At 50.6% G+C, this 25,966-nt stretch overlaps 1 protein-coding gene across 6 annotated transcripts; it reads right to left on the reverse strand.

Moving 5' to 3' along the window:
• Positions 1–1,316: 1,316 nt before the first annotated feature.
• ZNF648 (zinc finger protein 648) lies at positions 1,317–20,882 on the reverse strand. Of its 6 annotated transcripts, XM_035333267.1 has the most exons (6): positions 20,696–20,866; positions 18,930–19,003; positions 18,430–18,756; positions 16,391–16,539; positions 14,645–14,760; positions 10,081–13,811 (listed from the first exon to the last, which is right to left on the reverse strand). In XM_035333267.1, the coding sequence occupies exon 6, from the start codon at positions 13,699–13,701 to the stop codon at positions 12,535–12,537; it is 1,167 nt and encodes a 388-aa protein (XP_035189158.1). In that variant the 5' UTR covers positions 13,702–13,811; positions 14,645–14,760; positions 16,391–16,539; positions 18,430–18,756; positions 18,930–19,003; positions 20,696–20,866; the 3' UTR covers positions 10,081–12,534. The 6 variants fall into 6 exon arrangements, 3 of the variants coding, with proteins under 3 accessions (XP_035189158.1, XP_035189157.1, XP_035189156.1); XR_004752864.1 differs by lacking the exons at positions 10,081–13,811; positions 14,645–14,760 and adding an exon at positions 1,317–2,288 and having other exon boundaries at positions 20,696–20,882; XM_035333266.1 differs by lacking the exon at positions 14,645–14,760 and having other exon boundaries at positions 10,081–13,810.
• Between the last annotated feature and the right edge of the window lie 5,084 nt (positions 20,883–25,966).

The following is a 25,966-nucleotide window of genomic DNA, read 5'->3' on the forward strand; positions in this document are numbered from 1 at the left end:
CTGAGGACCTCTCCCCTTCCTGTGTCCAGCAGGGAGCTGGAGGTAGAGAGCTGAGCCCTGGCTGCCTCTGCTGGGGATTGAGCATCTGGCTGTGCCGCAGCATGCCGACCTCAAGGGGAGGAGGAAGGAGCTTCCCTGAGCAGGAGCCTTTATCTTTGCTGCTGTCAGAGGGCAGCCACTGATTGCAGCCTATTGGAAAGCCCCAAGCAGGCTATCTCTCGAGGACAGCAAGCCTGGACAATCACCTTCACTCTCTTGATAAGGTTTCAGTGAAGAAGTGAACTCCCAGGCAGGTTCCCGGAGTGCTTGGACAAGCCCAGGTTTCAACCAGCACAGACACTGGAGAGGAAACACTCCCCAGTTCCGTCACTCTCCCTCCTGCCCTGTGAAAACCAGCAGGACGTGCCTCCAGGAGCACTCACGGGACTCTGATCTCTGCCTCTGTGGCCAAAGAGACCTCCACCGAGGAGAAGTCACTGCTGCATCAAAGATGGTTGTGATACAGCAAAGCTAGAGGTCGCCTGGCTGCCCGCTCACTTTGGGGAGCAGATATTTCCAGGCTTCTTCTTTGGGATGGTTAGCTGTGCTTGCACACAAACATTCCCTTTAGAAGAGCCCAAAGCCTGTCCCCAAACACAGGCTCCCACCAAGGAGGACGCAGGGGCCCGCACTGATGCTTCTCTGACAAACATCCTGTTCTGACGTACAAAAAAACCCAGCGGACTGCTTCAGGGGATGGCGGGGGCACCATCCTGCACACGGCAGGCAGGGCAGGAGCTCCTCCCTGACCACCTGCAGTGACCGCAGCAAGGCACGAAGCCGAGCTGCTTTTACAGCTTCGCCTTCCCAGCTCCCCGGCGCTCGCCCATCCTGCCGGCCGGCCGGGCCGCCCCGTCAGGCAGCTCCCTGTTTGTCTTGGACGACCTCCTGCTGGACCAGTGCTTTCCAAGCACGGCCCTCCTGCACGGCCGAGAGCGGATTTCCTGCTGTTTGATCTAAATTTGCCAGCCGCTGCAGCGAGCGCCTCCTCCTTCCCGTCATCGGCCCCGAGCTTTCCATCGCCCCGAGCCGGGGGCTCCTGGGGAGCAGGGGGAGAGGGCCGCTGGGCAGGGAGCTGGTCCATGTCTGCTCCGGCCATGGAGAGGACATCCCCTCGTGGCCAGGAGGGCTGTGCACGGACATGCAGTGCCCTCTGCTGAGGGGGACACGGGACGGAGAAGCACAAAGCTTTGCAGAGCTTTTTTTTTGCTACAGCCTCCCTGACGGGCCTTCAGGGCTCCAGCCTCTCCACCAGGCCTTCGAGGTCAGCTGGAGGGACCAAGGCACCTCCATGACCCTCTGTGATCCCTCAGCGCCCTGCATGGTGCACGCTGCCGGGTTTAAGCAGCACTTTCCATCCCACACAGTGAGCACAAGAGAAGCGTGCTGCTTTTTCCTGAAGCTGCCCGGGGAGGGCACGCTGCAGGGCTGCCCTGTCCTCACACGCAGATGGTGCATGAGATGGAGGCCTTGTCCTTCCCAGGCCGCCAGCAAACGACTCCTTGGGAGCACAGCAATGGACATTAAGTCTTCCAAGACCCAGGAAGGGCCCTCATGATGTTCTCCTTTGCCAAAGTACGGCCCTGCAGGCAGGACGTCAGTGTGAGACCTGAAGCTGCAGCTGCTCCTGGAGCAGTGCCCACCCAGGGTGGCATCAGAAGAAACCGCTTTGTTTTTCCTTTCCTCCATCCTCTCAAACCCTCCCCAGTTCGTTTGGCTGCAAAGAACCTTGAGGAAGGTTTCTATAACACAATACAGGTGGCAAAGTCCACTCCCTGTTAATAAGACTCCCTGGAAAAGATAAGGCCTACCAGCATCCAGAAAACGATAGAGGTTTATAACGCTGGCAGCAATCTGGCCCCCAGCAGGTTTACGTGGCACAGGCAATGTCCAGGAGATAGGCATCACCTGCTGCTGGGATGAAACAGGCTCCTTCCCTGACTGCAAAGCCTGCATATTCCTTATCTCTGCTGCAGGGAAGGGCACTGACAGCACGCAGTGCGTTCGTGGGTTCATTGTTTTCCCCCCTCTGTGTTTTTTTCCAGGACTTGTAGATGGTCAGGACACAGAGCAAGCGGTGAAGGATCCGGCTCAGTTCTGCACTCGATGCCAAAGCAGGGTTTCCTTCCTCACCACTTCCAGACATGGCTTTTCCTGCACCTTCCAGCCCCTGCACCCCGCAGCCACTTCGTGCCTTCACACCGCACCCCAGCCACTGGTGCTGCCAAGCCAAGCGTCTTGGCGAAGGGCTAAAAATGCATGGGAAATGAAATGAACAGCACATGAAGTCACACACGACTTCAACTCAGAGCCTGGCTCAGGACCTCTTTGCTCAGTCTGATTCCTCCCACTCGAGCACCTTGGTGGAGGTATGAGCCTGGGAAACACAGCAGCGAGGGATATCCACAGCCTCCATGAACAATGCATTCACCTGCGGGGCTGTGCCTCTTTCCCTCTGCTTTGTTTCCTGCATGCCCGATATACAAACATCTCATTGATCCCCTCACAAGTTTCCCCATTTGGAGATGCCCTTTTCCCAGGGGGTCCCTGCTGCAAAGCCTCCCCTGCTGGGACATTTCACTGCTGGGTGCTGGGCAAAGCGTGATGTTTGGTGCTGGGGCTGTTCTGCTGGTGCTGACCCTGCTCTGGGACTGCCCCAGAGGGGCACCAGTCCCTCAGCACCAAGGTGCTGCCTGTAGTCCCAGCCTAACAAGAAGAAAGAAGAAATCAGAGCCACACAAATTCTCCAGAGAGGAAGAAACGAGGCTCAAGACACGGCACACAGACCTGATCCTACAACCAGCACCTTCCAAAGTGCTCATGTCCCTTAGCTCGGGGCTGGGGACAGCAGCTGAGAGGCACCAGCCCCCTTTCCATGACCCACACACCCTTTGCTAACCCCCACCGGTGTCCCCAGCCTGCTGAGAGTGCACGGCCGCTATCGCTGAATTGCACTAATCGGGAGATACCTGGCCACGACGAGTGCCACACTGTGTCTTCTTGTAATCTCACAGCCGCTGTAAAGCAGAAATGCTGGATCAGCAGCTCTCAGCTGGAAGAAATTATTTTTCAGTGCCTTATGCCACTTTTTGAAGCACTTGTGAGCAGGGAGCGGTGGACAGCCCACATTCAGTGCCCCTCTCCCTGGGAATAGCACGGCCCGAAGCCGAGATGGCACGTGTTTTAGCCATCGGAGGCGAAGGGGACCCACAGAACAGCTCCTAGGAGCTCAAAAATTATTTCCCAACACCAGCTGGCCTGTCCATCACATCACTCGTGGTCAGGCGCCCTGGCTGCTGCCATTGCCCGCAGGGGGTGGTGGTGGCACCCAGAAGCTGCCGCCTGCATGCAGGGAGCCTCCTGCCACCGATGCAGCTGCAGGCATGCTGTTATCCCGGGGGAATGAGCAAATTCCACGGCTGCTCCTCGGGATCCTGCGCCGGCCGCAGACAGCTCCCATTTCCCTGAGCTCAGCAGCCCTGCCTGATAAAAGATGCGACGGAGCTGCTCGGAGAAAAGAGGAGAAGCCGCTTCGCTTTGGCTGGCCTCCCATCAGATACGGAGTGCAGCCGCGCAAAGTCCCCGGGTACGGCTCGGGGGTGCCCTGTGGCCCCAGGGAGGGGGACACCAGCCCCGTGGTGCCCCCAGTGCCCTTTCCCAGGCATAATTCTCCCTGCCTCAGTTTCGCCAGCTATCCAAACCCAGCTGGGAAGACGCCCGGGGCTGTTTTGGGGCTACTTCAAGTGGAAGAGCAGGCAGGAAAGGGGGGGAAGCAGGCAGAAAGGGGGTGCCCCTGCTGCCCCCTCGCTCACCCTGGTCCCCAAATGGAGCAGCGGGGGGGCATGGAGCATCCCTACCGCCCCCCAGCGCTGCTTGAGCCTTGGTGGCTTCTGCCAAGGGAGGGTCCCAACGTTCCTGTCCCCAGCTGTGGCTTCTGCCAAGGAGGGGGGGGTCACATCGCCCTGTCCCCAGCCGCCAGCGCAGCCCGCAGCTCTCGCAGGGCGACAATGCCACCTGCTGCCCGCTGCCGGCCAGGACACGCCGGTAAATGCCTGCAGGTCGGGTACCCACCGCTGCCTCTCCTCCCGGGGGCGCTGGTTTTTGAACCTGGAGCGCTTTGTGCTGGTTTTGCACTGAAAAGTTAAAAAACATTTTCAGAGACAAGCGAAGCGCCAGCACCCTGGCGGGTAGGGTACCTGCAGCCTGGTTTCACCCCTATGGTGGTCAGTGGTGAAATGTCATCGAAGAGCCTGCTTTATAGGCAATAAATGGCTTGCAAAGTATTTCAGAAATTGATCTGGGTGAAACAAATGCTGCTTTGGAGAGAAATCAGTGCCCTGAACCTCCTCGGAGCAAGACCCCAGCACCGAGCACGGCCCTGGTGACCCATGCTCTGGGTACCACCAAACCCCTCTAGCCCCCTGTGCCTGCCTTTCACCACCTGCAAACACAGAGGTGTTGGGCTTTTCTTTTCTTGTTTATTTTTTTTTTTTTTTCTTTGTAACCCACAGCCAAACCAAGAGACACTCATTTATTTTAAACTTTTGAGCACCTACGTATTGTTTCTACAGCCTAAGAGAAAAGATGCCATCAAAGGGAGGACAGGGTAATTACCTGCGGTTTGGAAGTTCACCTTCAGAGAAGGAACAGGGTTTCCAGCTATACCTCTTAAATGCTTTTAAGCTGTGCACTTTGTAAGTGGGCTCTCCTGGGGTGGCCCCTCTGAGCCTGGAATTTGGGTTCCCATCCCCTCTGCACCCTCCATGTGCCTGGGATCAACTGGGACAAGGTATTATTTGGGCTCGCCTTGCCTCTCTGTGCTCCTCTCCACGTGTGCAATGCGTTTTTTGTCCACAGCCTAAGGCTGGTAACCAGTGCAAACACCTGGATCTCAGAGCAGACCACAAGGCAAAAGGGAGGGCTTCACAAAGAAACACATGCTCTCACGCGTGTGCTACAGAATAAGGACTTCAGCCCATCTCTGGAGCTCCCTCGGCACTCCGGGTCCTGGCTCCTTACCCCGTACCCTGCCTTACTGCGAAGAACGGCACCGCCTTATTGCACTGACAGGCAGAGGAGGGCTCCTCTGCTCCCTGTAACACATCGGGTTCCTCCGTATGGGAAGCTGCACCCTGAAGCTGTCACTGGTCCTTCACTGGCACCCATCCAAACTCTTCTTTGCCCCAACTGCTACAACTCTGCTTTCTATCACAACCCCTTGAACAGGGGAATGCGGCTGGGGGGAAGGACAAAAAAATCATTTGATGGCCGTGCTAGGGTGTGATGGCCGTGCTAGGGTGATGGCCGATCTGGGTGTGATCCTCTTTGTGTTGATTTCAGAAAATAGTGTAGTTAGCTGCTAGCAATACCTGCAAGGAGAGCAGATTTTGAGTGAGTGTTGCAGGCGGGCCATGCAAAACAGATTTCAGCTTCATCGTCGCACACACTGAGTTAGGTTCCCCCAGGGAGAGACCAGGAAAACACCGTGAGGCCATATGTCCCCTCTGCCATCCCGAAAACCATGAGCTGGAGAAAGCAGCCCAGTCCACAGCTGGGATTGGGACTGGTCTCAAGGCGGAGGAAGAGGCAAACAAACAACACAGCAGCGCTGCTGCACCAGCAGAACAGCCACAACAGTTTTGCTGCAAGATTGTAAACTGCGAGATGCAGCCCTGGGATCTTGTGATGTCTTCTGAAATCGCCACTTCCCCACCCAGGGTGCAGGCATTGGGCTTTTTTATTAGATGGCATCTCACAAGGCTTTTCTCTGGCTGCACCTTCAGCACAGAGCTCTGCTGCAGTTAGGAATCAGCCCGAAGCATGTTGATCACAGACAGAAGCAGGGAGGACAGGCTGCTGTATTTTTCCCTGACTACGTGCTCAGCCCTTCTTTCAAGGGACTGAAAGGGAGGGGATGCTCATCATTACCTTTTCCTTCTGCAATATTTCTTCTTTCCGCCTGGCCATAGCTGCGTGCCTGCCCTGGGCAGGGAGCTGTGTAAGGGGAGGGACCCCCCAAAACACCCAGTGTGGCTTGAGGGGGCACGGCAATGCCGGCTCACCATGGGTCCACGCTGGCCCCAGCGATGCTGCTCCTGATGCCGTGATGAGCTGAGGCCGGCTCCGAGAGCACGCTGGATAAGGTAATTACAGGCAAGGCGTTTGCACCCGTCGCTCTCCTCCCAGGACGGCCCCTTCCCAGAGCAGAAACGCGCTGAGTGTTTGTGCAGCAGTGAGCTGCTCTCAGGCCACGAACAGGGACCAGCCGGTTGGTTAAAATGGCTTTTCTCGAGTACCTGAGAGCTGAGGCAATTAAAAGAAAATTAAACTGACATTTCTAACTTGCAGAATAAGAGAGATGTGCAGTGGTGAAATAATTAAAAGTTACTGCTGGGAACATCCTGTTCTCGCCAGCCTGTTGTAAAGAACAAAAGGGCAAGAAGCATTTTTGACTTTTTAAATTCATTCTCTTTTGATCATTAATTGCCAGCTACTGCTGCCTCCCCAGATGCTGGAATCCAGGGGTTTTCCAGCTGACGGCAGAGATATTTAGTGGTCAACAACCAGTTTACCTGTTTGGTGGCAAAAACAAACAAACAAACCATTTTGCCAGCCAGATTCCTCTGCTCAGCTATTCACTGGAAGAGCTCAGAGCCTGGCACATGTGAGAAAAAGCCCTTCCACCTGTTTCCTCAGCGAGAAGAAAAAAGTGGTGTTTATTAAGTGCCTGCTCACCAGGTGCTGATGCAAGCCCAACGTGAGCCAGCTTCATCAGAATCCAAGTCCAGGATGCTTCTCACGTGAACTCCACGTTCCACGTTCATTTGCAGGAAACAACAGCAGCATAGGGAAGTTTCTGACGTTCCCCGAGTTCGAGCATCCCAAGATTTTAGTCTCATCCACAGAAGACTGACTGCTTAACCTTCTGAAAAGGAACACAGTGCTCACCGTGGTTTTAGGATGAGCAGCCCCTTGCCCCACAAGGATGAAGCCCAGAACCACGGTGGGTGTAAGCTGCTCCAGCATCGGTGGTGCTGTGCTTCAGCTCGTCCTACCTCCGGTGTGAAGCTCCTCTAGGAAGGGTTTGGGATCTACTCTGGAAGAGTAAGGAAGGTGCATGCTGTGCTGACTCCAAACACTGCCGCTGTTAGGGGTGCTGGTCATGTTTTACAGGCCTGCACCCAGTCAGCCAGCAAAATCTTTACAATATGTGACAGAGAAGTCACTTAAAACTCTTCCTCAAGGGTAGAGGAGCAAAAAATGCAATTACAGCTATCTCTGAATTAAAAAGAAAGTCAGATCAAAAGACAGGAGAGTGCACAGTGCACTCAGCAAGGCGTACAAGGAAAATTGCTAAAAAAACCCTCAAATTTGCTTCTCCTTTCTAAGAGTACGAGTAAAACAGGTCAAGCCAGGCCTTTTCTTGCTCAGAGCTCTTTGTCTTCTATCTCAGTTGGGACAAGAAAGCACATCAGTTTCAGGAAGCACATCCAAAAAGCGCTGTCCTCATTTCCCATTTGAAGAGGAGCAGAGGTCTTTGACATTGCTTCCTTGGCGGGTCAGAGCTTTGGAGAAACATCACGGCCAATATTCCACACCCTCTGAGAGGAGGCACCATCTGACCTGTGCAGAACATCACGATTTTTTATTCCGTCCTTCACCGTGGTAAAAACCTGCTGCAGAGCTGAGCCCTGGTCCCAGAGCACCTGGCCATGCCGTGCTACTGAATGCACATAAATATATCTGCAGCTGATGCATAAACACGCTTAGAATAAGTGTGCTCGTAGTATGAAAGCACTGTAACTGCCAGTGGCTGGCCAGGCTGGGGGGAGCCCAGTTTCGTTGTTCAGTTTTGCAGTGATTACTGTCTGACTATTACAAAGTGGATGCTGCGTAATGCTATGTGAACAAAGAAAATAATGTACTTAAAATTGGGGATATTCTTTGTGTTCACACAAAATCCCCAGTCCTGGAGCTATTTTAAAGCTGCTGTTATATCTGAAGTGAACACGCTGGAAAGTAAATACTCTCTATGTACTCATTTGCCACATCTAAAACAAAATCTCTTGTGCTTCAGCTCACGTGCGCTGCAGTGGCGTTGAGCAAATCCAGGTATTTGTACAGACACAGCGCATCTCAGCGTAGCTGCATGCAACGGGTGTGCATCTGCACACGTCCAGAAGTGAAGCAGGACCTGAGGTCTTGCATCTACTCACAGGTGTCTTCCTGGGCCTCAACTCAAGCCTGCAGGCAGCTTTGTCTCAGCAGGGGTCTCACCTGTGGGACCACAAGCACAAGCCTTCTCCACGTACCTTCCTCCACGTACCACTTCCAACGTACTTGCACGCTGCTGCCGCGTGACCAGGAGCTGATGTGAGAAGACAGGAGCAGCTAACCATCTCTGTGCTCAGGAAATGCATCCCCCAACCCCAAAGCGCTCCAAGAAGCGCCCGAAGCACACTGCCACGGCTGAAAAACATCCCCAGCCCACTGCACGTGGCACCAGCAGACTCAACATAAAAAGGCTGCCTTTTTTCAGCTTCCTGGGGCAAGAGGTTTTGCACAGCCAGACTTCTTAATAAGTGAGGTATAAATACGAAATCTAGCTATGACTGGCCCAAGAGCTTTTCAAATGCAAGTACTGAGACACAAATACCAGCAATTTTCCCAAGAGGTCCCTCAAGAAAGGTCAGGCAAGTCGACAGCCAGACTACCTTGCTGTTACCTGTGCACGGCTCCAAGCCCAGGGACTTGCTTCTTAACGAGTCCTTGCAGCCAACACGACGGGTGCTGGTGGCTCGTGCAGAAACAGACCCACCCAGACCAAGTCACAACTCCTGCTTCCTGACCTGAAGTGTGCAAGCCACAATTCAGATAAAACCCTTACTGAGGAGGGGAGTTGATAGCGCCGATGTCTTCTTCTGGCAGATAAACAAGAGGAAAGCCATTACATGAACTGCACAAGCACTTGAATTTTAGCACGCTCTCCTCTGGAAAGCAGCATTCAGAGGCACAGCCACCCTGAATTTACAGGGGGGATGCACTCTGTAAACCTACAGAGACCCATAATAGCTGCTGCACTGCCTACTTCCCATTCGGTAGTTGCTTTTAAGATGACTCTAACCTTGCACAGAGGCATGAATTTTTGACTTTGCAAGTATCCAGCACAACTGGATTTCCCCCAGTAAAACCCACAGTTTTCCCTTCTGCTTCCAGCGTATGATACTAGTGAAATGCTATTCATCTGCTGCTCTGCCGGTGAGATCTCTGCCTCTGCTTGTTTTCAGTCTGCAAACGGGAAAGCCGCAGTGGAGGCTCCTTACGCCACCAGGAACTTGACAATATCAGAGGCAGATCACCACGTGACGAAGCCTCACGTTAAATTAGAGCTGCCAGCTCCCGAGATTTCAATCCCCCTTGCTCAGATTAATTGACAAATGATGGATTGCTTAGCACTCCCTGCTTACATCAAAGGTTGCTGCTTCAGACTCCTCCACACTTGAAGGCAAGCTGTGAGAGGAGGAAGATGGCACGCAGAGGAGCAGAAGACTGTACTACAGCAGCCTTTCCTTTGTGCGAGGCTGCTACACCCACCTACAGCCACAGCTGCTCCTGGTACCGAATGCACTTCAAGAGCTGGCAGAGGCAGAGAGCCACTGCTGGATTTCATTCCACAAGCACAGGCCTACTTACCACGCAACATCTTTGTCAGCGCAGAAAAGAGCACGGCAGAGGGCAAGGACTGGCCAGGGGCTGTAGGGCAGACAAGCTGTATTTTGATCACCATCGCGACCGGCTATGCCTGTTGTAGTCTACCTGCAACTCACATCGACACTGAGAGCAGGTCAGCACCTGGGAGCGAATCCCAAACCTTGACATTAAAAATGTAAAACACAGAAGTGACGATCTCTGGGCTAAATTAGGTTGCAAGGGATTTCCTGTAGCTTCTGCAGGAGTTTGTGGAAGTTTCTTTGAAGAGGGTCCAAGAGACTTTTCCCAGAAACCATCCTACATTTTAATTACGCTCTTCACACATCCAAGTCAACCTTCCAGGCAAGTATCTTTTTAATAACCTTTTAGTTAAGCCTAGTAGTTTCCATTTCACCAGCCATTTACTTTTCCCATTAAACAGGCCTTTGTTCAAAACACTTTCACCATTATGCTTTTCCAGGTACAAATCCCACCGATTGCTAACCCCACTCAGCACAATAACTAGATGTTCCTAATTACCGCAACTGTCTAAGCAGAACAGTCACACAACATAAAGGTGTGCATACTGGTGCAGCTTAATTGGATATTAAAACCCCCTACGGCAAGAGTACTGCATACCCAAGGGAGAGGAGGATGCTGAAAAAGGGAGACTGTAGCTGACGCCTTAAAAACGGGTTTAGAGGACGAGGGTGCAAACTCGGTGCATGATAGCTTCTAGGGTAGCTCTGTCACCTTGCTATCCTCCCTCTCTCAGGGAGGCTCCAGATGATGTCAAACAGCGTGATTCCTACAGAACAGACCTCTCTCTGTAGATCATTTACCCACTATTGCCTTTTAGCCAGAACTTTCTCTGTGTGAAGATCTTTCCTCTTACAGAGACAAAGCAGCGCTCAGATAAGGCCCTTTGCCAAGAGTCTCTCTGAAAAGCCCTTTGATACTGGAACTACCTGCAGGGGGGAGGTGGGAGAAGTCTCTCTCGCAGCCGTAGTAAATGCAAATGGTACGCAGGGTCCAGATCCATCCCAGCACAGGTATCTGTTACATCACTTCAGAGACAGCATGACACATCCCTAAGACCTGAAACGCAGATCAGAGCCCTTTTCCAGTGACTCCTTTGAGGAATGAAATTAAACGATCCACTAGTGAGACTGGGAGAATTAGCCTCCCATTCACAACCAAGCTGAAGCGTTGCAGAGGATGGCGGTTTATTCTACAGTAACCGTGACTGTAACTCTCCTGCTCAGCCCAACAGTCAGCACCCCTCAAACAGCATCACAGGTAGCCCAAGTTCAGAAACGTGGAACTCGGACTTCACGCCTGCACCAAAAGCCAGGGGAAGGTCAGTCATTTTTACTCTACGGAATATGCAAACAAATGGCACATCAGTTCTTTACATGAAATAGCCTGGTAGTAAATGCTAAGGTACATTACCCTGAAGTTTTACTTTCACCCTGCTGCACAGCCTCCTGCTGAAAAGGCAGGATGCATTAGACAGAAACTAGTGAAATTACAGCATCTGGCAGGGGAAGGGAGCAAAGCTTTCTGACACAGAAAGGAAATTTGGGCTGTCACTTAAGGACAAACTGGATACTTCTACCAAAGTGTTCAACAATAGACTACTTTAAGTGCCATAATTACGTTTCAAAGTTAAAAAACCCCACTGCCATATTGTGTCAATACATACCTCTTTCAATGTTATAGTCCCGGGGTATTTGGCAACATCTGCTCCAGTCTGCCTGGCTAGTTTCTAAGGAAATTGTTCTTCACTGATCATTTGAATCTAAATCAAAGTGAACCTAGCACACACTTTGAGTAGTACACAGACACAGCACAAAACGATGCTTTTGTTAGGAGAAACTTCCTTATGTTCAAAAATGTTTAGGAAATAACGTTTTGGAAAAGATCCCTATGCAACAAGTAGCAAAGGTGACTAAATTTGGGTCTTTCTCCTGCTCTTTCAATTTTTGTGTTCTCAGACTTTTGCTACTGTAGCAGTCAGCTGGACAGATACAGAGCACACAGTTCCATCATAAATATAAATGAATTCAAATCCCTCACCCCAAGAATATGCACTGTCATAACGAAAATAGAACTCTCTCTTCATCATCATCAATGGTCATTCAACCAATAACACAAGGGACTGGTGCTCCCTTGGATCGAAACATTTATGAAATACAGCTGATAAGTATTTAGTTTATTAAGGAACTGTTTTGTGGGTAGGTTTTTTGTTTGTTTGCTTTTTTTTAAAATAACCAACATGATACTTCCCCTCCAAATAAAAATACATAACGGAAAGAAAAACTCTGCAGAATGCAAGAAGGATGCAAGAACAACCATGGACTGTTCCGGCTTAGCAGAGACCTGCAACAACAGATCTCCAGACCCAGCGCCAAGGAGTCATCACACTCAAGAGGGCAGGGCCAATCTGTCCAGTGACCAAGACTGCAGAGAGCAGTTTCATAGCCCATGCATCCTTGCAAAAAGCTCAAGCAGATGCATCTCCGATTCACAGAGGTGACACAGTGCCAGCACATGTGAGCTATTTCAGTCTTCACAAGTCTCACATTTCGTTACTCACTGGTAATTTAGCTATTTATTCACGCAAAGACAGTTTAAAGCCAGTAAGTGCAAGCTCTACCAGCACAAGTTCCTGAGCTCCCCGCTCAAGTGGGTCCAGACTGGCTGTAGTGCATGCAGCGGAGTGCTTTCCCCAGGCCTCTCTAACAGGCCTCATTCAGGTTAAGAAGCAACCAAAGGAGACTGCAGCCACAAACGAACAAAGAATTACGATTTGTCCAGTTTGTGCGTGCGCTCGTGCCTCCGGAGGGTACCTGACTCAGTGAAGGAGTGACCACAGTAGTCGCAGGAGTAGGGTTTTTCACCGGTGTGGATGCGCTGGTGGCGCTGGAGCGATGCCAGCCGGGTGAACGTCCCTCCGCACTCCTCGCAGTAGAAGGGGCGCTCCCCGGAGTGAGTCTGCTGGTGTCTTTTCAGCCTGAGCAGCTGCACGAATGCCATGCCGCATTCCTGACACTTATAGGGCTTCTCTTGCCGGTGGATCACCTTGTGTTTGGAAAGGAGGTTAGGTTTATCGAAACCTTTGCCGCACGTCGGACAGGCGTAAGGCTTACAGTCTTCTTCCTCAGCCTTGTGGTTCTCTGCACAAGGCTGGTCGGTGTACTCAACAGTCTGCTGGTTACGGTGCACGATCGACCATGGGTTCCTGGCCATGCCATTTCCCAAAATCACCATGGAGCGCTCTATCTTGTGCACGTTGCGTAGATGCCTCCAGACATCAGCCGTGCGAATGAAACCCTTGTCGCACTCCGGACATTTGTGCGGCCTGTCACTAGAATGGATCAGCTTGTGCATTCGCAAATTGGCCGCGCGAAAGAACTCTTTGGCACAGACAGGACATCGATAGGAGTTTTCCACGAGGTGAGTTTGCTTATGTTCCTGCAGCTCGCTCATACCCTGGAAAGAGGCACCACACTTCTTGCACCGATATGGCAAAGCTTCTCCAGAGATGGGTTCCACATCCTCATCGAACACACCACCAAGAATGGCATTTTCATTGTCACCACGTGCTCTTCTCCGTGGCTTCTTGGAACGCTCGGAGGAACAGCGCTCTGCATCTTTATCTTCACACTGCAGGTCAAAGTTGGTACTGGAGGGGACAAATATCCCAGCTGTGCTCTCACCTCGTTTCTGGTAGCAGGTCTCATAGGTTTCCTTGTCTTCACTCTGCAACTCTGCTGGAAGCTCCTGCTTACCTGGCAGGCCAGCAGAGTTGCAACAAGGGCTGGATGTCTCTGAGTAATTCATGTCTACCTCCTCCTGAAGGTCAGGTTTGTGGCCCACGTCCTCAGTGGGCTTTCTGGAGTAATTTGACTGCTTCTCACCTGTGTCACAAGTGTTACTCTCAGAGCCCCAGTCCACCTTCACATCCATCCTCTGATGTGTACGCTGTGTTCACCTGCAGCTCGTTGATGATGCGTATGCCAAGAGAGTCAAGTCTTTCATGGTAAGTCCTCATTCTCAGCTCTCCTTACAGTCCTCCCCTGAAAATAAAACACCCATTTCAACAGTGATTTTCTGGTATTAACAGAAGGTAAAGTTAACACAGTAAAGATTTTTTTTGGTTAAAAGAATGGGACAGGCAATCATTTATGTGGAAGGAGAAAACCAATCACCTACTATTATAGATGTACATTCAGCATGTAGAAGTGTATGGCTATGTTTAACAAGGTTAAATCCTCTGTCACAATTCAGCCTCCTCTACAAATGTAAATTGTTAAACAACTTGCAATTTAAACTCACTTAAAGACAAGAAACCTTCACAACTCCGGGGTGCAAACACTTAAGGCGAACTCCTGCACTTACCTCCCTAGTCACCCCCACAAGTCTTCCAAAAGAGTCATGTTTGTATTTACCTTGCTAAATAAAACTAGAAGAACCTGTTACTGAAGGAAAGCCCCTTGTGACTGGTAAGGTAACGCAATGAGACTGCAGGACTGTGCCAAGCAGCCAAACCCAGCAGCACCAAGAGGCTCTGTACAGGAGGTGGGTTTGGAGAGCTCTGGAGCACCTTTGCTCTTTACCAGAGTTATGCTACGCATCCTGAGGATGTTTGGGACTCCTGTCCCACCATCAGCTGGCACCCAGCAGAAGACAGCTGTTCTGCAGCAATAGGCAAGAGAAGGTATCGAAGAGCTGTCCAGAAAGCTTCCTAACCGTCCTCCCAGGCTTCAAAGCACCGCTAGCAATCCTCCAGAGCTGGTCCGCTGCGACAGCTTCAAATACTCTGCGTAAACAACCCTTGCAAACTGACCTTGCTAACAGAGAATATGAATACATGCAAAGGTAATTGGTCCAAAACACATGAGTCACAAATTTCTTGTGAGGAAGATGTTTTCATTTATGCCATACCAAGCTGTGAATTTGCAAGGTTTTCTAGATTTGTCCCAGCAGCCTCTGATGACAGCAGCTCCACAGGGAGCTTTCAATCACCTGGTTTAAAAACCTGTTTGCATTGAATTGCTAATCTAACCTCGGAAAGCACATTTTTTTTCCCATCCTGACGACTCCCTTAGTTGTCCCTGACCACCACTTTCTCCTTAACACCCATTTTTCATATTCCCTGCACTCCCACTGTTTCTTCACTTCCTCATGGCTGCTTTTGTCTGGGTAAGACTTCCCCGAACACAAGCACATGTATACCCCCACAAATCCATGGAAGCACATATGTATGCAGGCATACAATTCTATACTGACATGCACACAAATATAAGGCTTGGCTATTTAGTTTCAGTGTGCTTAAATAGTTATAAAGGCAGTATAGCAACGTGCTTTAAGTGAAAGGTCTCATTCACATCTCAGAAAGGCCGGTTTCATTCGAGACACAAACTGCGCTTTCTTCTACTGTGATGCAGAAAACAAGCCTGAATTGGTCGTCTTCATTAGTCACTGCCTGGAACAGAATGGCTCAACTCACCCACTAACTTCAACTGTTCCCACTAATTTAATACTACTTGCATGAAAACTGGAACTATTCCTCAGTCCCTACAAGATGCCGAGCATCTCCAGTGGCACACCTTCAGATCCCTAGTTGAGTCACCGATTCGCTACTTCCTTTTGTCGAAGAAGAACTTTTCAAAACAGGCTGGCACTGCTTGGCTTAATAAAACTCCCTGACCATGTCCGTCTGGTTTCCACAGGGGGAAAATATTTAAATCACGATGCAAGCTTTTTAAATAAATAAAATAAATTAAGGCAAAAAGAAAACAACATTTTTTTTCTCTGCCCTGCTCCCTACCTGCAGGGCTCTGCAGCACAGCCTGGGCTCGGCTTGGCCCCGTGCAGGCAGCGCAGTCGCAGCACACCCAGGCCCAGAGCAGCTGGTGGCAGGGTAGCCCCCCCAGTACCCCCCTGGGCAGCCTAGCTGCTTGGAGCTGCAAGAGCAGGCAGAGGAACGGCCACAGGGCTAGCAGGGTGCTCACAGTTACCCCCCAACGGTAACTGCTCATCTTTCCACAGCAGTTCCGCAGCGACTGGATTCACTTCCAGGTTTGTTAGAAGAAATAGGCTCTGTGCTTGTAAGGCTTTGGCCACCTCCCTGACTTCTGTGCCTCATTTCCTGTTGGAATGAGTTTTTCCTTCCGCCTGAACACCTAGAATTGCACATGGAATTTTCTGTGATGTCTCACCAGGCCTTCCACTACCAGCCACTATGTCCTTACTCTTAATGGCAGTCCTTTGACACATCCTAGGATCCCATCTACCTTTTTCAAAGCCACAGGACACCAGCAGTCCCCAGGCATTCTCAGGCTCCTTTCCTCCCTCCTTCGCAGCTGATAAACCACCAATCTGAAGCAGAAAATTTCACCATTTGCCTACCACCACTTCCCAAATTCTTCTCATTTTTCTGCAGCTCTGTTCATACCCCATGTCAGCACATTTCATTCCCACAACTCCCTTCTTGCATTAGCACCATTAGACTAATTGTTCAACACGAAGAGTCCAAGCTGAAGTCCCCGTGAAGCCCCGTTATTAACCTCCCAAGAGCTTCTCTTCCACTACACCCAGCGGTCCCTGACCCAGCCCCAGCACTCTGCATTCCCCCCCCCGTTATCGTACTGACCGGTGCGGTGCTTCCTGCAGCCATCATCACTCTCCAGCACCACTGCGTAACTTTGCAGAGATTGCCCCAGCATTGCAGTTATGTTGAGCACTGGACGGCTGTCTCGGTGGATCTCCTTAACAAAGCTCACAGGTTTTCAGAATGGGTATCTGCAAATAACAGCACATGGAGAGATGAAGTTAAAACCAAGTAAGAGCGTACATTATTAGCATGGAAATATGGCATTTAAGTTTTGCTGTGAGAATCCTGCAGAGAAAGAGCTGTCATTTCAACTCTCACAAACTAGGAAAAAACTCATGAGTTTGTGTTTTTTTTTTTTAAACAAGCATTTTTTCTGAATTTAAAATCTTTGACATTTCTTACTGTAATGCAGCAGTTGGGCACAGCAAAGTCCTTCTTCCACCTATTCCCATGACACACAGTCACGTACCTCTTCACTGTCCCCAGCACATCCCTTCATTCATCAGTATTCATTAGGAAAACTCTAGCAATACACAAGCATGTATGGGATACTCTCCTCTCCAATCCTCTGCCCTCCTCTCCTCTGATTTACTCTTCATTTACTCTATATATAATCTTGGGTTATTAATAATTTCCTGTGGATTTCCTCTTGATTTACTATTGTTTTACACGTGATTTACTTTTCATTTCTTCCAGATTTACTCTCGTTTTAACGTCGATATAATTTTTATTACTTCTCCTCTCTATCTGGAAAGAAGTGAAGAATACAGATGGGAGAGATGAGGACAGAAGAGGAGAGACAGCAGAGCAGAGTAGGGCAAGCACGTCTGTGTGGGGTGCAGGTGATAAATGGTCATCTTCTGTTCAAAACCTAAAACCAATGCGCACACAAATCATGGGTTATTACAACTGACACATTAAAACATGCGGGGATGCGTGGAAGGAAGGGGTTCTGGCCAAGAGGGCTGTGCAACCTAGCAGTGAGACTTCTGCAAAACCAGCATCAGAGGGTGGTGACAAGCCAGAGAGCACCACAACCTGGAGACCACGCATGCACAAAAGCTCTAACGTGTCAGTCTTACAAGCAGAGGTGCCCAAGATGAGTCTAGCTATTCATAACCATATCCCACAACAACTGCACAACTCTTTTGACTTCAACCTGACACAATGGCAGTGGAAGCACTTCCTCCCACAGATGCCACAGAATGGCAATAATGCCATTGAAGGGCCCCTGAAGGGACCACAGAGTCCCTGAAGAACATCCAGTCACCGAATTAGTTACAATGGCCATTCTCAGAGATGGCAACTGGGGACAGACCTTTTTGCACAGTTTTTTATGAGCAGAACATTTCAGAGGAGAAATTCCACTTAGATCAGAAGAAAAACAGAAAGGCAGCAGTGCACAGCGTTGCGGAAGCTACGGTGTTTTCCTTTCGTGCATACGCTCACGCTTTCTCGAAGAACCTGACTCGGTGCAGTCTCAAGAACAGTAAGCACTCAAGCAGGGCTTCCTCCAGTATGGATGTGCTGATGGCACTGGAGTTATGCCAGCTGGGTGAACACTCCTTGCATTACAAGAAGCACTCCCCGAAGTGATTTTATGGTGTTGTTTCAACCTGAGTAGCCGGACAAAGGACTTCCCAGACTCCTGACATTCGTAAGGCTTCTCTTGCCAGTAGGTCACCTTGTGCTTGGAAAGCACGTTAGGTTCATGGAAACCTTTGCCACATGTTGGACAGATTAACTGTATGGTTTACATTCTTCTCCAGGTTTATGGTCATCTGAATATTGCTGAGAGACATTGTTCTCATCATGCTGGGTCCTGTGTACTTGAGAGCAAGGGTTCCCAGCCACTCCATTTCCTAAAATCTTTGAATGCTCTATCTTGTGCACACTGAGTGGCTGCCTCTAGATACTAGCCGTGCCAATGAAACCCTTGTCACGCCCTGGACACTCCCGTAGCCTACCGCTACAATGAATGTTGTCATTTGTAAATTTGCAGTAAGGAAGAACTGCTTGCAACCAACACTGATAAGGGTTTTCCACAAGGTGAATCTGCTCGAGTTCCTGCAACTCACTTGCATCCCGGAAAGAGGCATTGCATTTCTTTCTCCTGTAAGTCAAAGCATCTCTAGAGATGGGTTCCAGGTCCTCCTCCCAAAAGCATTAATAAGAATGATGCTTGCATCATCCTTGCTTCTCCATCGAGGTTCCTCTGAGCGTTCAGAGGAACAGCGCTCTAAATCTTCATCTTCACGCTGCAGGTCTAAGTACTGGAGGTGTCAAAAACCCCAGGGGTGGCTGAACTATGTTTCTGGTGGCGAGTTTCAAAGGTCTCCTCCTCTTCTTCAGACTGCAGCTCTATATGAACTTCTGGTCAAATTGATGGTCCAGCAGGAACGCACCTAGGAGTAGATGGCGGTGAGTAATTTTCCTCCACCTCCAGCTGGAGGCTGGGTTTGCAGCCCACCAACTCTGAGGGCTGTCTGGAATCACCCAGGTGTTCCCCACCTGTGTGAGAACTGTCACTAACAGAAACCAGGTCCACCTCCAGCCTACAGACTCACAGAGTGCTTACTTGTTAGTAACTGTGGAGACAGGCAGTACAAATTCCCGTGACCTTTCATGGCTGGCTTCTTCCAGGTCAGATTCCTTAGAAAATAAACAAGAATTTCATTATCTGTCAGGCAAAGTTAGGATTTAAGATGTCAATTTAGCTGAAAATACTTTAGGAGTAATACACAACACAGAACACTCCAAATGGTGACTCACGGGTTAGACCGAGGACCCAGGACAACTCTATTCACTATACTTTTTCCTGTCGTTGCTCTGAGACGAGACAGAAAAGGGCTTCTGTGTCAGGGTAACACGGCCAGCATTTACACACCCCAAGACCTGCACCCACAGAAGTGTCAATACACTCATGCAAATCAAGAGCACAGTCCCCACACCAGCCTCTTGCTTTCAGTAATGAAGAGCAGGCCACTCTGCTAACCTTTTTAACCTAAATAAAACGAATAAAATGAAAAAATAAGTTCAGAGATCTTATCACACACATGTTGGTTTTCAGACTAATACAGTTGGCTTTATCAAGTTCTGCATATTAATTTTACTCCTAATAATGAGGTATTTGAAACACAGCTTGCTTCCTACTTCATATGTTGTACTTACGAGCACATGATTTCGTTAAATTCTACATTCCAAGCATTTTCCATCAGCCTCGATGATTTATTGCAGCAGAGCAAAATAAGCCCTAATCGAGGGGAAGGGGGCAGCTCTCTCCTCCCCGAGCTGGTTATAACACATGCTACAGCTACAGAAAGGGAACAAGGACAGCCAACGCTCCGGCAGCACCCTGCTGAGCGCAGCTCAAGGAAGGTTCAGGATCTGATGCTGTCCTCTCTCAACTGACCCAGCGCAAGGAATCATTCCACTGCCTCTAGCCATCTAAAGGCACGTAAGGCTTTCTTCCTTTTCTGCAAAGCTCTCCAGGTCTTGCGGTCCCCGACAACTATCATCCCACAAACAAGGCATTCAGATAAGCGAACATGTTGAGAAAAACTCCTAACTAGAAAACAACTCCTAACTACAGCCAACGTCAGGTGCTGTTACAAAATCCAGAGTCACGCTGTAAGCACCAGGGTACAATTAGCTGGAGGAAACTAGGTGAGGACTGCAAGAAGCCTGCTAGGCAAGTCACAGCCTTTCTGGCATGCTCTGGTTTCTCAAACTTCCCTTCTTCTTTGCACGTATTGATCTGGATTGTCGGCAAACCTCTGTGCAAAATTCATCTGGCTTTGCCAACATCCCCAGCTCAACTCTTGGCAACTCCAGTCGAGTTCTGGGCACGCAGGAGCCCTTCGCGGTGCCGTGCAAGGACACCCCTCTGGGCTGGGGCTTTAGGGGGGATGGATCGTATAGCTGTTATCAGCCCGTGTCCCGTGTACTTACACGTTTAGCTGCGAAAACCCAGAAAGTGCAAACACAAAGGGGTCGGAGAGCCCTGCCCCGCCGAGTTATCTCGATACCCTTGAGCTGCACTTATTTGCTCTCGTGGTAACTCCTGGGTTACGAGGCTGCTCCAGGAGCGCCTTTGCTAACCCACCCAGCCATTCAGCACCGGGGGATTTTCCCAGGAGCAGCGGATTAAGCGCCAGCCGCGTATTTTTAGCGCTGCCCAGGCAGCCGTACCCTCTCCGCAAGTTTTTTAGCCCAAAAAGGCGCAGGGCTGGGGCACTCCGCCCGGCCCGCAGCGAGCCGGCCCCGGGCCCCCCGGGTCCCCCTTCCCCTCCCACCGCCCCCCGGGCCCGGGGGATGCCCGCAGTGCCCGCCCCTGCCCCTCACCGTGCGGCCCGGGCCTGGCGCTGCCCCCCGGCGGCCTCGGCCCCGCGGGCGGAGCGGGCTCGGCGCTGCTCAGGGCCCGGGCCGGCCGGCGGCCGCCATCTTCTGCCGGGACCATCGGCAGCCCCCGGCAGCTGCCCGCCGCTGACGTGCGAGGCCCCGCCTTGCTGCCTGACGGACGGCGCTCTTCACCAATCGCCGGACGGAGATCCGTGACTGGCAGCGAGCTGCACCAATCGGCGTGAAGGAGGGGATAGACTCCTCCCGGCTGCCGGCTCCCCTCACACCGCCGTAGGGATGGCCGTGGCCCGGGTCCGGCCCCTGGCACACCCCCCGGTGACTGGCACGGCCGGGGCAGGCTCTGTCACACCCCCAGTGCCGCTGACACGGCCACGGAGCAGTCCCCCGTCACTCCCCGAGCGTGACTGACACCCGGAGACCGGCCCCTGTTACTCCCCCATTTTGACTGATACAGCCAGGCACCAGCCTCGTCACAGCCCCGGTGTGACAGACACAGGCAGAGCACTGCCCCTGTCACACCCCCAGTGTGACTGTCACTGCCCCTGTCACACCCCCAGGGACTGTCACAGGCAGAGCACTTCCCTTGTCACACCCCCAGTGTGACTGTCACAGCCTGGCACCGGCCCCTGTCACACCCCCAGGGACTGTCACAGGCAAAGGACCAGCCCCATCACACCCCCAGGGAGTGTCACAAGCAGAGCACTGCCCCTTGTCACACCCCCAGGGACTGTCACAGGCAGGGGACCAGCCCCATCACACCCCCAAGTGCGACTGATGCAGGTGTAGGACCAGCCCCATCACACCCCCAGGGACTGTCACAGGCAGAGCACTGCCTCTTGTCACACCCCCAGTGTGACTGTCACAGCCTGGCATCACCCTTGTCACACCCCCAGGGACTGTAACAGGCAGAGCACTGCCCCTGTCACACCCCCAGGGACTGTCACAGCCTGGCACCATCCCCATCACACCCCCAGGGACTGTCACTGGCAGAGGACCACCAGCCCCACCACACCTGCAGTGTGACTGACGCAGGCAGGGACCAGCCTCATCACTTGCTGTGCCCAAGCCCCCGAGATCAGTCCCCATCACGCACACTTGTGTGACCAACAGCCAGAGAACAACCCCAGCTCTAACCCACAGTGTGCCTGTCACACTGAGGCCACCCTTGTCCCCTGACTTGTCACACTGCCAGCGCCTGACACGGTGACAGCCCATATCCCACCCCTGATCGCCCCGGTGGGCCTGGCACAGCCGGAGAGCAGCGTGACTGGCACACAGACCCGTGCCCTTCTGCAGCCACAGCACGACTGACACCCAGGACAACTGTACGCAAGCCCACGAATCCTGGTGGTAAAAGACAATCAAACTGCTGCCTCTCCTCGGTCTGCCCCGCACAGCCTCAATGTCCCCCTCCTCGCACAACCACTCAGCCAGCAGGGCCGAGGAAGCCAAAGGGCGGCGTATGCACACCGGGGTCGCGCTAGCCATCAAAAAAACACAACAGGGGACAGCACCACGCTGTCACAGGAGCAGCAGGCTTAACACCCATTTGATAACGCAGGATGTCCGGAGGCACGGTGGGGATCCACCGCCAGCAAGCCCAGAAGCGATGCCCCCGAGCAGGGTGTCGGCCACGCCTGCTGCGTGCCGAGCTCTCTGCGCAAACCACCTGCACTGCCCACGGATAACGGAGGAATGACTGCGCGAGAGAGCGCGAGTGCATTGTGTGTATATGAGCAATCCCCTAAATATACAGGCTGCAGGGGAGAAGCCTCCAGATCCAGGGCTCTTTGCTAAATCAAGTCAGGGGTATGATGCCTGTGCTATGCAGATGAGCTGTCATATTGTCTCCCACACAAGGCTGTCTCCAAAGGAACCTACACCTACTGCAAATATCCCGCAGCATATGGACATTTATAGGTCAACCTGGAAAAAAAGTGAGAATAATGATTGTCCTAAAAAAGCAGGAACCCAAATGATTTTCCAGTATTATTTTGGAAAATGCAGACAAGGAACAGGCTGAATTATATATACCTGAGAGCCATTAGAAAACGTCAGATTGCTTCTAAAATGCATTAGAATAATAAGAATAATAAAAAAAGCCTCCAGCTTTCTTGTGCAATAAGGGAGTGCAATAAGTAAATAAGAATCCCTAATAAAAAGTTGCTCCCTGAAATGACTTTGCAAATATCCCCTTAGCCTCTGTCATGCTGGGGACAGAGCCTGGGACCTCGTGCTAGCAGCCAGGAACACCGTGGAGCTGACACTGACAGAAGAGCTGTGCTTTCATTGCAGGAGCGACCGTGATTTATAAACCGGGAACTCCTCCTGTAATGATTTCAGAGCAAACCCAGAACGTTTGCTACCCTTCTCTAAATGGAGCTGGCAAAAAATAACTTTGGGTGCCAACTCCGTGAAAACAACGTGTGCCTTAACAGCGCAGCGTTAGATGATTTAAAAATGAAGAGCCAGCAATATTCTAGGTGTGGTGGGAGGAAGGGGACAGGCAGCCCCCCAGGTCGGTTTGCATTTCCAAACTCTCAGCATTCCCCTCCAGCACGTACCTGCCACACCTCCCAGTTGTTTGCACCATCCCCAGTATATTTTTCCAGAGCTTTGGTCTCTGAAGAGAGAAAAGGAGCTGAACTCTCCGTTGACTGACACTTCTGCCGGAGAGCTGAGATTTCTATAATTACCATCAGAGAGGATTTGGGGAGGAAGGTGGATTTTTTATTTTTATTTTTCGTAAATTTGGATGTCGCACATTTAAAAACAAAACATTTTACTTAAACATCAGCACGTTGGTTCCTAATTGCAGTGCGGGGAAGAGGAGCACGTCAGTAGTTGGAGAAACATTGAATTTGCAGGGAAGCAACTGAAGCGTTTGCACAGAAGGGGGCAAATGGAGATAAGACAGGCTGTCTTCTGCTTGCATTCAGCTGTCGGGAAACTTGCACAGCAGAGATTTACACTTTTTTAAAAGAAGCAAGGAGGAAAACCAGAAATCTATAGGAACACCTGCTTTCCCTTCTCCTATCTGTGCAAACTCTCGATAGATTAACTGTTGGACCACAGCCTGAGTGGCTGACACAGTCAGTTTCAGCCACAACAGATCTCTCTCACATCTCTGTTGGGGTCTGTGCACCCACTTGCAGGACCATCCTCACAAAAGTCACATCGTTCAAGGGCGAGAATCAATCTGCCTTGAATATTTTGGCCCAGCCGGGATCACAGAATCACAGAACGCTTTGGATTGGAAAGGACCTTAAAGATCACCACCTTCCGAGCCCTCTGCCATGGGCAGGGACACGTTCCACCAGAGCAGGTTGCTCAATGACCAAGCTGTTCCTATTTGCACATTTGTAGGAATGCCTTTTCATCTGGCTCCCTTTTGGAAGAGTCAAGACATAAAAATCCCTTGCTGATGGGCAGCTATTGAGCCCCAGCTGGCTGTTTTTCAGCCACTGCTTTCTGTTATTACCCATGAAAGAGATGTTTTTGTGGGACTAGGCACACTCAGGGCAGCAGAGAAGCTTCATCATATTTTTTATTTTTTATTTTTTTTCCTTCACTGACAGGGAGCTGAGTCTGTACTGTCCCATGGGCACGAGGTGGCTGTGGCAGCACTGGCAGGGTTTGTGCCAGCATCACAGCTTGCCAGGCTGAATGGCTCCAGCACAGTGCCTTTGCACTGCCCGCAGCATGCTACTGATGGGCCGAGCAGGACACACAGCTCTGTATTAAATGTGCAAGTGTCTCAGCAAAACCCCTCTAACCTATGAGACTCTGAGGGTTGGGTTTGATCTGCATGTGTCAGCCTTTCTGACCTGAAGTGTAACAAATGCAGTATGGTGTTCTTACACCTGGGAGACCTCACAAAACTCTTACCTGCAACAGAGGCAGCTAGGCTCCATATGGAAAAGCAAGCCTAACCTTTAAAACTGCCTGCAAGATGGGAGCAAATGAAGTCCTGAACGAGTGCATAAGGGAACAGAATATAATAAAACTAAACAGGTAATCACTGCTAGATTATCCCGAGACACAGACTAACACAAAACAAACCAGGAGAGAGAGCTTAAGATATTTGATAACTGAAGCACTGCTCCAGTGCAGAGTGTGATAACAGGCAATCTCGTCCTTGATGTCTCTGTGTTTCCTTACTGGAAACTCTGCAATTATTCGGATTAAAAAAGTATCGCTTACTTGAATCCAACTAGCATTATTCACATGGTTTTACGCATATATCCTGTACAGATGCCTCCGTGACTTTGCAGAAAGAAAACTTTATATAAAGCAATCAACTCGCCAAGTAAAATTTAAATTGCCTTACGTATTTCACAGTTTTTTTTTTTTCCTTCCCAGAAAACTGAAACTTGAGCTAATGAATTAGAAAATACAAAATAATCAAAAACACCTAGAAAAAGAAGTTAAAATAGTTATTCTTGCTCAGCTGAAGAATCTATCAGTTATCTGTCCCAGATTTAATTACTGAAAACCGCAAAGATTGTCTAGCTCAGCACAAAGTTTCTGACCTGAGCCAATTTCATATTTGACAGGATAAAATACCACTTACTTAGAAGAACGAGCTGAATAACACCTACTAAGCATGCATGCTGATGAGCTTTCAGAGGGGCGATGGCTTTACAAATCCAGCCCCATTTTGATGAAACGTACTTGAGAGATTCAACCAGCGTGAGCAGGGAACAGGGCGCAGCCTGCGGGCATGTTTCCTCTGGGTGCCAGGTCTTCCCTGGTGCGTGATTCTGCCTGCTGTGTCCTTTGGGGTGACTTTTAAACCAAAGGATCACGGGCAACGCAGAGCAGCCAACATAATCAAAGCCCCTGTCATCCGTAATAACTCCAAGATTCCCAAACTGCTTATAAGTACACGGTAGCCACATAAAAATTAATGACCCATTGATTGCAAACAGCAAAGTACAAGGCAAAAACAGATTTGTTGATGTATCTATTTGCCATTCTCTGCCCGTCCTCACACTAAAAATGTTTCTGGTTACGGTTACTGTTAATTGGTTTTTATCTTGCAGCGGAGCTAAGAGGTTTCAGCTGAGATGGGGTTTCACTCTGTTAGGCAATTACACAAACATCCAGATGCACAGAAAATCCCTGCTTTGTAATCCAGACGAGGCAGAACACAGTGAGTTATCTCGGTACTAAAGGGAGGTTTCTGATCTGGAAAAAAGTATATATCTGGCTGACCAAGGAAGCATCAGGGAAGGTGAAAAAGTGAATCAC

This window comes from Oxyura jamaicensis, chromosome 8 (assembly GCF_011077185.1).
Source record: "Oxyura jamaicensis isolate SHBP4307 breed ruddy duck chromosome 8, BPBGC_Ojam_1.0, whole genome shotgun sequence".
Lineage (NCBI taxonomy): Eukaryota > Metazoa > Chordata > Aves > Anseriformes > Anatidae > Oxyura > Oxyura jamaicensis.